This window comes from Cyprinodon variegatus, unplaced genomic scaffold (genome assembly GCF_000732505.1).
Source record: "Cyprinodon variegatus isolate N-32 unplaced genomic scaffold, C_variegatus-1.0 Scaffold163, whole genome shotgun sequence".
NCBI lineage: Eukaryota > Metazoa > Chordata > Actinopteri > Cyprinodontiformes > Cyprinodontidae > Cyprinodon > Cyprinodon variegatus.
This window is the reverse complement of record NW_015150616.1, coordinates 1,240,622-1,254,104: the sequence shown is the minus strand read 5'-3', so window position 1 is coordinate 1,254,104 and position 13,483 is coordinate 1,240,622. Positions and strand designations below refer to the sequence as shown.

General features: G+C 38.7%; 1 protein-coding gene across 2 annotated transcripts in view; it reads right to left on the bottom strand.

Annotated features, from left to right (window-relative positions):
- The window catches only part of hectd4 (HECT domain containing E3 ubiquitin protein ligase 4), a 47,845-nt gene that overhangs the window by 13,145 nt on the left and 21,217 nt on the right, over nt 1-13,483 (bottom strand). For both annotated transcript variants that reach the window (XM_015378052.1, XM_015378053.1), the window contains exons 33-57: nt 13,273-13,419; nt 13,013-13,197; nt 12,775-12,928; nt 12,415-12,695; nt 12,137-12,323; nt 11,959-12,040; nt 10,345-10,547; nt 10,063-10,198; nt 9,685-9,867; nt 9,369-9,533; nt 9,111-9,280; nt 4,778-4,893; nt 4,587-4,690; nt 3,805-3,966; nt 3,541-3,689; nt 3,342-3,421; nt 2,991-3,154; nt 2,665-2,902; nt 2,438-2,574; nt 2,224-2,350; nt 1,198-1,335; nt 915-1,051; nt 675-835; nt 410-591; nt 117-322 (exon numbers count right to left, since the gene is read on the bottom strand). In XM_015378052.1, the coding sequence (XP_015233538.1) occupies nt 117-322; nt 410-591; nt 675-835; nt 915-1,051; nt 1,198-1,335; nt 2,224-2,350; nt 2,438-2,574; nt 2,665-2,902; nt 2,991-3,154; nt 3,342-3,421; nt 3,541-3,689; nt 3,805-3,966; nt 4,587-4,690; nt 4,778-4,893; nt 9,111-9,280; nt 9,369-9,533; nt 9,685-9,867; nt 10,063-10,198; nt 10,345-10,547; nt 11,959-12,040; nt 12,137-12,323; nt 12,415-12,695; nt 12,775-12,928; nt 13,013-13,197; nt 13,273-13,419 (3,994 nt within the window). The remainder of the gene's footprint in view (nt 1-116; nt 323-409; nt 592-674; nt 836-914; nt 1,052-1,197; nt 1,336-2,223; nt 2,351-2,437; nt 2,575-2,664; nt 2,903-2,990; nt 3,155-3,341; nt 3,422-3,540; nt 3,690-3,804; nt 3,967-4,586; nt 4,691-4,777; nt 4,894-9,110; nt 9,281-9,368; nt 9,534-9,684; nt 9,868-10,062; nt 10,199-10,344; nt 10,548-11,958; nt 12,041-12,136; nt 12,324-12,414; nt 12,696-12,774; nt 12,929-13,012; nt 13,198-13,272; nt 13,420-13,483) is intronic.

The window sequence follows — 13,483 nt, the reverse complement described above, 5'->3', positions numbered from 1 at the left end:
TACGCTGGCTAAATCGGCAAAGTGTAACAGCACCCTTGCATGGAAAAAGTTGAAACTTTAAGGTGAGTATATGCATTTGGAAGGCAATGTAAGGAATTCAGTGCTTTAGAGCTAACCTGTAGGAAACAGCAGATCTGTTTCGTGAGCTCAAGTAAACTTTCCTCTCCTTGATGCAAGGCACGGGTGATGGCCACGGTTAACCACTCCCGGATAGGATGAGCATTGCCCTGATAAAACAGGTCTGTGGGAGAGCAACTTTGACCCTCGAGGTTATGAAGCACTGACTGAGCCAAAAGAATAGAACCGGAGCTAATGGTGCCATCTGGAGGAGAGGTGGAAATAAGCATTGTTTAGAAAATTCCAACTACCAAAAGAATGGGAGTTACTTAAAATGTACTTTTCCACTTACCAGGAAGAGGTGGAGCCAGCAGCTGATTGGAAAGAAGCTGCAGGTGCTCTAAAGTGATGTCACGGATAGCGGGGATGTGGAAGAGACGAGTGAAAGTGTGGGGATTCTTGGGGGCAAAGATGTTGAGCAGGGCCATGCGACAGTATAACCGAGCCAGAGCGCTTTCACATCGAAGGAGCTCCCTAAATGAAAGCAGTGGCATTGACATGAAGCCCAGGTCTTCAATTCAGATCCATCATGCTTGTTCAGACTGCATTTACAGTACCTATGAATCTGAATATTACTACTGTCCAATGACACCAAGCCGTTAGCAGCAGTGCGTCGTGAACCTGCTGGTGGGCGTTCCAGCATCTCAATGGGGTACCAGTATCTGACGAGCACTCCCTCACTGCGGAGATAGGTTTCCACCTGAACCAGCTCATTCACCTGAACAAACACATAAATCAGCTTAGCATATGGATAAAGCTGTTGTGATGATATGAAGCCAAAGAACAAATAAACTAACAGAGTCCACATCCAGCACAACCCCATGCAAACCAAACGTCTTCAACATTCCACGGATAGCAAACTTAGGCAGCGCTGTTCCTCCAGTTGTGCTGTTGGTGTTATTGCTGTCCGGACAGCGGATGACCACAGTCAGCCCTGTTTAGAAGAACAGTATCAGCATTACAATCATTGAGCTGATGCAACTGAGGATAAGTGCTTTAATCCAGTACAAATAAATGATAACGTACAAGTATATATTAATGTTTTAATTTAGCAGGATTTCTATTTATGCAATGTTTTACCTTTGCGGACTTTGTCTATAGTGAATTTATTGGCCTCATCTTTGATGTCCTCAATAGTAGGAAGGTAGAGATCACGAGGAATACCACCATTCTCTTCATATAGGAACTCCACTGTCTGTCTCGCAATGTCAACCATGCCTGTTTTCATGGAAAAAGAAATGTTCCTTAGAAAAAGAAAATGTCTAGGGTAAAAAAAATTATAGATTTTTAGAAAATATTAATGATTTTTTGTGTTTATATTGTGTGTTTATTTTCATTTCAACTGATTTTCTATTACCATTAAGAAGTGACTTCAAAATAGAAACAACTTTATGCACACAAGAAAAATTATGTATAGAACTACGGTTCTAGGAAACCCAGGTGATGGCCTGAGATTATAGTTGCTTTCTCAATTTTCAAACCTTCCTTGGAAATTAAATGGCAACATTCTTTTATTTGCTTTGTACAGAACCTAAATAATAATATAATCTACCATAACTTGATAGGTATCAACTATGGGATCTATGTCATCAAAAGCTTTCAGAACCCATTTTGTTACAATGCATAGACTGTTCAAAAGCTTTTCATGTCCAAAATCTAAACACAACAGGTAAAGTATGATATGATCATGGGGTTGTATTTGGTGAGAAACGCTGAGTGATTTAGAAAGAATATTACTTTTTGCAACACAGCAATGGATTTTAATATTTCTGTTTTTGTATAATTTAATATGATATATAACCAATATAATTTTATTTAATTTATCTTTATAATGTTTTTCTTTTCTGAGGTGTTACAGTGTTAAGTTTTTCTTTGAAATGTTATTAGAAAAAAAACAACTATTAAAGTATTTTCAGTAAATACTGTAATATTTACTGAAAATATATCCGACATGGACGCTGACTCAGTGTAATCTAATACTTTCTAATACTGATTTCAAAGAGAATAAACTTAATTTGTTGTTTGTAGCTTTAATATTTTATCAGAATTGTTTTATGCTCATATAGCAAACATTTTAATTTGTTTGACAAGATTTTCATTCTTTACCCAGCTGCAGGGCTCCCTTGATTTGATCCAAGCCAGATTTTCTCTCAGCTTCGTTACGGAACCGCCTACGGATGGTAGGGAATACCTTTGTCTCCCAGGCCTTCACTAGAAGGGCGTAGTGATCCTCCTAAAGTCAAACAGATCAAATAATACAAAACAAAATCCAGCAAGAAAGCGTTTTGATCCAGTAAAATGAGCTCAGGACTAATCTTACTCTAGGAACATCGTCGTCATCATCATCATCACTCTCGTCATCAGCAATAGGTGGGGGATGTGGGTCGGGCCCTGAGGTAACCAGGTTTTCATAGCTTAGCTCCACCTTATAATGGCATGACAGGTCACTGTTGTACTCTGCACAAACCGAAAAAGACAATAGAAACTGGATCATTAGCTAAAACGATAGGATTGAAAGGAAACGTGAGATGATCATTAGGCACATACGCTGCTGAGGAACGGCAACAGCTGCAATCCGACAAGGTGGACCATGAGAGCCAGAGTCTGAGGTGACACTTGCACCTGCATCATTATCACTGTCTGAGGCCATGGCAAAAGGGAGTGCTTCAAAATTTGCACTTATTTCCTCGGCAAGGTCTACACACAAGTCGGCGGCATTCCTGTGTGCTTGGCCCTCTGCGAATGCGAAAGGCCGGCTTCCAAAGTTGGCACGGATCTTTGCATTCTGCAAAGAATATAGAGAAAAACCAAATGAATACTGCATGTGACAAAAAGACAGAAACTGCTTCTAAACTTGTTTGGGTATATTTGACCTTTTTCTGAATGTGGACAAGAGGCCACATTCCACCTGCTACGTCTTCAAGGCTTGGACTGAGCCGCTGACCGCAGTAAGTGAAGTAGACTCTTCCTTTAGGAGCCTGGCCAGGGGGAGGTGGTGTGCCCTCAGAGCGCTCCCAGCCAATTCCTGCCACGTCGCCTGTATTTACCCAAATCAAAAGGTCATCATCTATATTACTGCGAAATATAAACCACACTGTTTTACACAGATTTCACCCATTTCAAATAGAAAAAAAAAGTTTTTGGAAAAACATCTGGTTTTATAGCTGTTAAACATAGATTTTAAATCAGACACTGTAAGAAGCATATTCATTCGCCTGTCTTACCAGGAAGTAGGACCACATCAAGACGAACACTTTTCCACTGCAGCAAGCTGGAACCATTGTAATGCACTGCCCTACCGTTACTAATTCAGACACAGACAGGAGATAAAAACACAAAGAGAAAATAACCAAAACATTTGTCAGCAAATAACACCAGGTTAAACAAATGGGAGTCTAAGATTTGTTATATAGCTGATCTTACTTGTGAAACAGGCATGTGCCCACAGGGTTCGTCCATGCGCCGTCTCGCTTCTCTGCCTCGGTGGCAAAACCAAAGGACACAATTGGCCCGCTGTCCTCTTCAGAGTCTCCATAGGAAACAACTTCTATCTCCCAGTAAAAGGATGGTGCCTGCAGCGGTAGACGGGGAGAGACTGAGAATGTTATTCCTTACTTCCATTCTATTAGATCACTTCAACAGAACTCGTATTGATGGCATATATAAAAACAAGACAATTTTTGTAACCTGAACTGGTACGGGAGAGGTGGCATAGATGAAAGTTCCTCGGGGCAGCCCTCCTCCTGCACTTGGATCAGCCAGGAAAGTGACGGAGGTCAGACGGGATGAAAACAAACATGCACGGACTGGAGGAAACACTCTGGATGGACACCAAGTGATCTCTTTGGGCTAGTAAACAAGCAGATTAAGGCAAGAAAAAGCTAGATAAGTGAGGTTGGAAAAATAGAAGAGCAACTTCAACAAGTTATCATATAAAAAGCAAAGAATGTTTATCATGCCTCATATTTTTTTTTTTCTAACCAAAAACTTTAAACTTAGGATGCAATGGTACACTTTTATTCAGCTAACCAAACTGGAAAAAAAATTGCAATCTAGATAAGTCATTTTTCTGAAAATAAGTGCATTTGTTCTTTGATTGAAGAGGTAAAAGAGACAATTTGCCAATGAAACAAGACAATTGACACTTAAAGAAAACACAATTGCCTTGTTTCGTGTCAAGTGCATGTTATCTAATTATCTTAGTTTAAGAGCAAAAATACTAATTCCATTGGCAAACCATCTCATTTACCTACTCAAATTAAAGGTAAGGATAAATAAAATTAATTAAGGTTTTATTTTGGTAATAACAACAGATTAGCTAACACTAAAGCCTCGTAAAAGAAAAAAAATTAAGATATTTTTTCTGATTTTATACAAATAAACTACAAATGTGTGTTATGTGAGATGTGAAGTTTCTCTTTATGTCAAATATCAGCTTAAGAAGGTAAAGTGCATTTATTAACGCCTACCTGCCGCCTGTCTGTCTGCAGCGGTGGAGGCGGTGGCCGAGCACAGTCCCTGTAAAGCATTCTTACTCTCTTACACTGAGCCTCAACCATTCCAAGCCGCTCACCTACACAAAATAAAAAAGAGATTGTCCGTCAGATAAATACTGACCAGTGGTGAAAAGTGCTCCTGAACCTGCTCCTCATTAACTCACCAGGGCTGCACTCCTGGGCAACCAGGTTCAGAACCTCCACAGCAGCTGGACACTGCTGAATGAACTCCTCACAGAAGGAGCTATCCTCTAAGAGCTGTGCCATCACTAGACATGCCCTGAAAGACAAAAAATAAATATATCAGATAAACTGTGGGATTTATTTTCATTCAATATTAAATCAACGTTGAGGAGTAGAAGGGAGACTTCCAGAGAGGAGTCTAGCTGCAGATTCTCTATCTAGTGGAAGTCCATTAAATCAACTCTGCTGTAAATTGGAAAAATCAACTGTGAAGCAAAAAAAGCCAATTATCTTTAATAAAGGTTTTTTCTTCTCCTCATCCCCTTTGTTCAAAGCATATGGAGATAAAAAAGTATGGAACTGGACAAGAACTTCCCTTCTTTAAGGCAAATACTAAACAAGGAAAAAATAAATTAACATAAATACTTAAATAAAACAATAAATAAATAAGGTTCATGTTAAAGAGCTTGGGTTTCAAGTTTGCAATTTGAAAAGAACTAAATGGACCATCTGTAATTAAGATTTCTAAAAAGACTTGGAGAAAGAATAATAAAAACTTGATGCTAACTAACTTTAAAGGGGTTCTATGGCACTTCCTTTAAAACATCTGGAATAGGTCTATGAGCTATATGAAACATGTTTATTAACATTTAAAAACTCAGTTTCTGAGGGCACTGCAACTTTACGCAAAGCGGAATGGTTTCACAATGAAGCAACTGCACATATTTGAACCAGTGGAACCTCTAACATCACCAGTATGAATGCAGCATGTGGTTTAGGATTAGTAAGTATGTAGGCTTTACTAAAGGACTACCGTAGAGAGTTCCACAGCTATAGTAAACCCAGGATTCTGCCGTGTTAAAATATAATGTTATATCTTGTCAATTGCATAGAAACAGTCAGTGAGATTGATGCTTTTAATCAAGGTCATAGATACGAATCTTCAAAATAAAACGCTAAATTAAAAAAATAATTAAAAAAAAACATTCACAGGATGTCTAGAGTAATGCAGAAATAGTTTTTTTTCCCCCCAAGAGTCACATTTTTCAGACTGAAGCAAAGGAAAAGAAGAAAAAAAAAAAACGAGGGTGAACATCGGTCAAGCTTTTGAGTTTTTGTGCAGACTTCATCATATGTTAGGTTTAGCCTTGGTGGACCTGGCATTCGGCTGACAAAGACTAAAAAGGTTGAAATAACAATGGGTGAAACCTAATGGCCGGTAGAAGGCAAACTTATAGCTATATCCTTTAAGTGTTTCTTTTTGTAAAATACTTCTAGTGAGCATTTTAGTTTGTTTTATATGGGAACAAACCAACACTAACAGCACTAGCATTCCTATGATATCAGGCAAACTTTTGTGTTTTTTCAGTTGACTAAGTGTAGTAAATTATACTCACAATTTTCAGCATGTTCTAATCCTGCTGCCAAGTTATGTATTTGATTAACTAAAAAATGAATAATAATTCATATTTAATGAATTAAAACACTATATTTTTGTATGTCACAGTTTTACTTTGCTTTATCGGGGCACAGCCCGCAGGTTTAATGGAATATTTGGGAAGGTTTTGAAAAGATGTACTGCCAAAAAAAAGCAGATAGATGTTTGTTTGCTTTTCTAAGAACTTGGACCGTTTCTAGAACCGAAATGAAAGACGGAAATTCCAAAAAGGAGAACTTTGCCCCATAGTTCCTTTCAATACATAAAAAAAAAAGCTTTTTTTCCGATTACCTCATGATAGAAAGAGCTTTTAGTTTGGTCCAAATGAAACTGATGGATAAATTCCACTTATTAGATGTTTTATGGAGTCAATGTTACAGCTGTGCTTGAAAGTTTACATACAAGAATAAAAGAAAACAATACATTCGAAACAGTAATTCAAATAATACCAAACTTGAAAAAGCTATAATTAATTAAAATGTACTTGGTGATAATTTAGTATAATAGAATATGAATTTTGAATTTTTGTTTAAAAAATAGCTCTACACTAGAAAAACCCTCTGGGAACACAGAACTCCACCAAAAAGCAAGTTTTGCCTCATGTTGTGAATTACACCAATAACTAAAACCAAGGGCGTAGGTTTGATTTCAACTTTGGTAGGGACACTATTCTTCAGTTTCATTGGTCCTTTGCAAAAAATATGCATGCTCTGTTTTATGCTTAATGTGAGCTTCAGGGCTCATTTTGTTTAAAGAGAACAGCAGCATTTCTTGCTACATTAATACAAATCTTATAAGCACTACATGCACTACATGCTGTTTATCAATATTTAAAGCATCACTGGCTCTGATGAATGTGGAATTAGGACTTTTTCCACTTTGAAAAGGATTGCATTTAGATTTACCTGCGACTAAGACAGTGTCTGTTTAACCAAATATAGTCTATAATATGTGGATTTATCCTGTGTTTTCTTCTGAAGATATAGAATTGTGCAGAGGTAAACAGAGGTAAACCCCACTCTTATTTTTTTATCTAATATGCTCTCTCTGGATCATGCAATATAATACATTCAAGGGACGGCAAATAAATGTATTGTATTTACATGTGCACTGGAACTAGAAGAGGAACTGACACTGAGCATTTAAAATATTAATATTAGAAGTTGTACATCTGCGCTGTAGTTACTCTGTGTAGCTAATTTCATGTAGTTTATCTATGGCTGAAACAATCATATTAACAATAATCGTGAACTAATTTAGTAATTGATTAATCGTAAACTGGAGTATAGGGCCACTAAAATGTGCCTTTAGCTGACAGAGCGACCCACTTAGAGCAGGAATTACACCAAGATTGTAAAAAATATGTTAACATTTTGCATTTAAGAAGTAAAAAAAAAATAGTTTTTGTCTGTCAATATTCTCCATCCAGAACTCCTCCAAAGGAAACGTTTAAACGTTTCTGTTTCACCTAGTTTCATTTCATAAAAGATCTTCTTTAAGGAGCCTTTGGCTATCTGATTAAAAGATAAAATAAAAGAAATTATAACGTTAACTTACATTTCTCAAGTTCCACAAATCAAAAAACTCTCTCCTGCTTCTTTACAGAACTCCAATCAGAAGCTTTCGCCTGTTTTAGCGTAGATAAGTTTTTTTTAATTCGGACTAGTTTCGTAGCCCAATATTAATTTATTTTAGCGTCTTTTTTTTTCACGCTCCAAGCACCCGCGTGCGTGCACATACAGACTAGAAAACACGCAATCAGAAAGAGAGAAGGTGGAACTTAAGGCAGAATAATCAGAGAGTTAAACCGCGCAGCACAGTTGATGCGCTGCTATGTGAAAGGGACAGGAAAGAGCAGGCAGCTGCAGCTACCAGGCAGAGAAGCTGCAAGAGGAAAAGAAGCGCCTGCTGTATAGTAAATTATAAACATGTTGTTCACATCCAATTATTGGTAGGGACAAATAGGTCCGTCCAAAATTTTGGTAGGGACATGTCCCTATGGTCCCTATGCAAACCTACGCCCATGACTAAAACTGTTGTGGATCATTACCAAATTTTGTTCCTTAGTGCGAGGTTCACCTTTGGTAACAACAGCCTTACTTTTCATAAGTTTCTAAATAAGGCACAACTGCAGCCTCTGGTCTCTTTTCTGCTCTCACCATCTTCATTCACTTTGCTCTCTTCTTTGATCAGCAGATCGGGACTTTGAGCGATGCATGGCTCACCTTTCCTGTGTTTTTGTCTTCACTATGATACCTGTGGAGTTTTTGGAGTCCGAAGCTGAAGCTGTCAATAGTCACTGCTGCCACTATTTGGTTTGGGGGGGAATTGCTTGTTCCGCCAAATAATGTTAAAGAATCTTTTGAAAAATTCCTGCATTTGGATTATGATGTGGATCATCACCATAATTTAATGAATTGTTCCTTGGACTGAGGTTCACTAGTGTTAAAAATGTTATTAAAATCTGTTCATAACTTTTCAATTTACCTTGTATACAGACAGTCAAAAATTCAGGAAATAAACAAACACACAAACTAAACTCAAGTAAAAACATAACGTCCTTGGTGGAGGTAAAAACAAACTGATCCATTAAAGTACCTTGCTCATGAACAGTGAACCATCATACCTTCTGTTCCTTTGACAGGTGCAGAAGTCTGACTGAACATTTCAGGAAACACCTGATTTCAGTGATTGCCTCAAAGTTCTCAACAAAATTTTAGTTCAGGAGCTCCATCAGGCTTCATAAATATATAAACTTTCAAGCACAAGTGTAATATAGATGTATGTATATATGAAGTCCAATAAATTCAAAAGGAAACTTTACATCCACTTTATTTTGCTATGATTTTTTATGAACTATAATAGAGCTTCCTGACCTAGTCCTGATTTCAGCCAGCAAGCGTACTGCAGCCATTACTGGACTGGAGCCATCTCCTGTAGCTGGTAGCGATGTATGTATGGAGAGACTGCCCTCCTGTGGCAGAAGCATAGACTGCACTGCTTGAACCACCTTTTCTGTAATGGAGAGCTTATAGATGGGGAGTGCCTGGTAGGGACAAGAAACAGGGAAAAGCAAGATAAGAGATAATCTGTTTGGTATTTGATGTATTATAATGAACAGCATTGAGACTTACCTCAGATCTGGGAGTGCAGAGACGTGATATCGGTACTGTAAGGATGTCTGAGGCTTTGCAGGCTCTCCTGTACTCACAGGAAGGAAATTTGACAGTAGCAATGCCCTCCTGCTCATTTATGGACATAACTATGCCCACACTTCCCATAACTCCTTTACCTACCACCTATAGAAAAGAAGAATGACATTAAATATGCTTTTAGTCATTACTACTAATGTAGTAGGTAACAGTGAAGGTATTGTTTATAAAGACAGAAGCAGAACAACACAAGAGATACAATGAAAAACAAAAATAGCCCTTTGACTGCCTTACTGACCTGGACTTCAGAACCAATCTTAATTGTCTCCTTGAAGCCCCCAAGTGCACACAGTGCAGCAACAGCTTGTCTTCCAATGGCCTGCAGTTTCGCTAGTCTTCTGCCACTGCTGCTACCATTTTCCAAAATGCTCTCAGCATACTTCCCCAGCTGTGGAATAAACATCAGCGCTCGGGAAAGAACCTAATAAAGAGGAAAAAAAACAAAAAGCATAACAGGAATGATTTCTTAGGAAAAAAAAAAAAAATCAATAAATAACTAAACCCCAGTAAGAGTAACTGAAGATCATATAATTAGAATTATCCACAAAGTGTAGCTTTCAGTACCAATATGAATCATGGAAACTATTAATGAAAAAATAGGGATGAGTAAGTTTACTTTTTCAACAGTACTAGTCCAGATCTGTGCAGTGTTGGATTCTGGAGCGGTCAGCAGACTATGCAGCAGAGCAATAACCTCAGCAGCCATGCTGTTGGCAACGTGACCGCTGATGAATGGCCGGACAGGATCTGACCTATTTTGGGCAGTAAGAAGAAAAGTAAAACCTCAGTTTAAATCAAAAACTGTCACAAACTTGATTCCAAAATTATTTTTGTTTTTCTGCACATTCCTAACATTGAACTCTTCATATATTGCATCACTACAGTAAATAAACAGCACCTGGCCAATTCAGCATTCCTGTCCCTACAAACAGCAGTCTGTGCAGTTTTCTTCTTGTCACCGGTCGTAATGCCCCCTGCAGCCTCCTGAGCCGTAGCCTCCACAGGTGGACCAACACTCACTATCAGGCCAGACTGAGCCCACTTGTTAGCCTTCCTCAGGGCAGCAGATGCCTCTTCGGTGATGACTTCACAGCTTCCACTCTACAAAAAATAGAATATAAAATAGGTTGATAAGCAACAAGAAAACTAATTTTGATAAAAGATATGTGACATTTTTAAATGTATTAAGTGCTCTGTCCAAGTATCAGAATGTCTGATTCTGAATAATTAAACTAATTTTATCATGTTGAAATCACAATCTTCATTGCAGTTTATTGGAAGTATCTGTGATAGACCAAAACAAAGAAACGTATTACTGGAAAATAGATTAGTATGTGGTTTAGATAAAAAAAAAAAAAAAAAGTAATGTTTTGGCTTACATTTGTATGAGCTCTCTTTACTCTAATACCTCCAAATAGGAGCTAGTAAACCCATTTGTGTTCACAAGTACCTAGTAAATAAGGTTCACTGGTGTGTAATTTGATCTCAGTATAATCCACTGACTATAAAGGCTTAATAGGGTTCTAGGAGAACATTAGTTGACAAAAAGCATCATCAAGAACAAGGAAAGCAGCAGAAATGTCAGGAGGACCTTCAAGCTATAAAAGCTTAAGCTATAAAACAAAAACATTTTAACATTTAACAAGAGCACTGCTTAATCAACCAGCTGAAAATGAAAAGGGTATGGTCCAGTTGGAAATCTAGCAGATATCACTATACTGATTGTCACGCTGGCAAAAAAATACTAATTCTGAGTTCTAAAAATCTAACTCTGAACATCGTCCTCAACACACCATACCGATGGGGACACATGGTGAGGGCATGATCATACTAAAGGGATGCCCCATCCCATCAGAGATAAGGAAGCTGGACCAAGGGGAAGGGAAGCCTGCACAAAAATGCACATGCACAACCCTGTACCTGCTTCCGAGAGGCAGTTGCAGTTGCATCGTTCATACAAGATTACTTTCTAAAAGAAGATTTGCAATTTTTCCACTATGTCAGACTCTTCACCGGTAGTGAAAATGGAGACAAGCACGTAGAACCGCCTTACATAAACATATAACCAGAATGATTGAAAATTAGGAGGAGCACTTATTTTGATGATCCATCCAGAAAAAGAAAATCCTCCACTATACCAAGTAAAACATTGCACTGGAAAAACGATCTAGAAATAAGCAAAAAGTTCTTAAATTAAGTGTATTTAGCCTTAATTTGAGTAGGTAAATGAGTTTGCCAATGGAATTAGTTTTTTTACTCTTAAAGATAAGTAGATAACATGTGCTTGAAATAAGACAATGCAATTACGTTTTCTTATATTAAGTGTAAATTGTCTTGTTCCATTGGCAAAATGTCACTTTTACCTCCTCAATCCAAGAACAAACGCACTTATTTTAGAAAAAAGTACTTATCTATATTCCGATTTTTTCCAGTGTGTTGTTGCTGAAACCGATGGAGTTTATTTCCAAGTTTATAATATCTTATTTTATTTAGCTTAAACCAAAACACTTGCCTTTGTCATGTCTCTGTCCATCTTCACCACCTTTTCCATATTTGCCCCAGTGCCAAGCCGAAATGGTCGACCCTCAGAGCTGCTACAAATTGGAGTGAGTGAAAACATGTTTAACTGAGAGAAACTGACATTAATAATGGCAACAAAAATATAAATCAACTGGTAAGATGAATAGTACCTAAGAAGTGGCTGTAAAACCTCATGGGACGACTGATCTTCTCTTTTGTGGATGAAAATCGACAGCTTTCCATCTACTGCTTCTGCCTCCTCCCCGATATCATCCGTCTTGAGAGCTCCTTTAGAGCTTGCCCGGGACAGACTGGTATCTGGTTCAGAGGAGCTGGGGGAGAGGAGTGTCTGACAACCTGAGACAAGAAAGGAAAAATTTACCTCAAGAGTAATGTACAAAAAAGGAGGGACACATTTTTTTTTTCCTCCTTGGCCGTAGATACAAACCTGGTACTACATAATCTGCCAGCTTAGCCAGTAGCAAGGCAGCAATACGTGAAGCTGGGTCACTGGCATCCTGCTGCTCAGCATCCAGGGTATTGATCGAGTAACTCCATGACGGCAGGGCTACATTACCACAGTCCTCAACACTCATGAGAGGCAGTGCGGCTCGGCACAGCTGCAAGATGATGAGTACTAGCTTTGGAGAGGGTCTCTGATCAAGCAGCAAGGATAGGAGCTTAGAAACACAGGCAGGCTGGCTAAGAATAGCTTTCCCTATGTGGCTCCTGTGATAAAAACAAAGAAACGTATAGGTATATGGAAGGAAGATGAATTAAAGATATGCAAAAAGAGCTTTAGCTTTACCTGGAGAGATCATTGAGCAGACTGAGAACATCCTGTAAGGCATCATTGCCAGCTGCCTGATTCCCACAGCACTCTGTTGCTCTGGCCAGATGATTGGTCAGCAGGCTGGAAACCTGCCTTGCCAGACCAGAATGAACCGCATCTGTTGAACCACCTTTTAGAGACAAATCGAATGAGTTGACCTTTCATAGCTAACCACAGCGATAGAATCAGGTTTGCCTGTTAGCAGATCACAAACCTTCCACTTTCTCCCACTCGATGCACCGGTTGGCCAGCACCTGAAAAGCAGCCCAGGCCATGGTGGCCACTTTCTGCTTTTTGGTCTGCTTCTCATTTGAGCTGCATTCTCTTTGACCACTTAAACTGCAAAGTTTATCCATGAGCTGGACGAGGCCGCTCCGAACAAGGCACTGCTCCTCACTCCTATAATACCAGATTAGTTCATCAAAACTGATGTATTCATGTCTTAGCCTGATGCTGCAAAGTTGATTGACTTGCCTGGTATAGGGAATTGTGCAAAGCAAGCCAATACTGTTGGCACAAGCAATAGGGTAGCGAGCACATAATGACACTACAGAGGTCATGGTCTCTCCAAAAGCTTCCTGCACCTGCTCAACCATCCCACCACAGGTCAGCTCCTCAATCCTGAACAGATGATAGACATATAAACACATAAAACAGCTTCAGAAATAAGATAGAACTTGGCTGG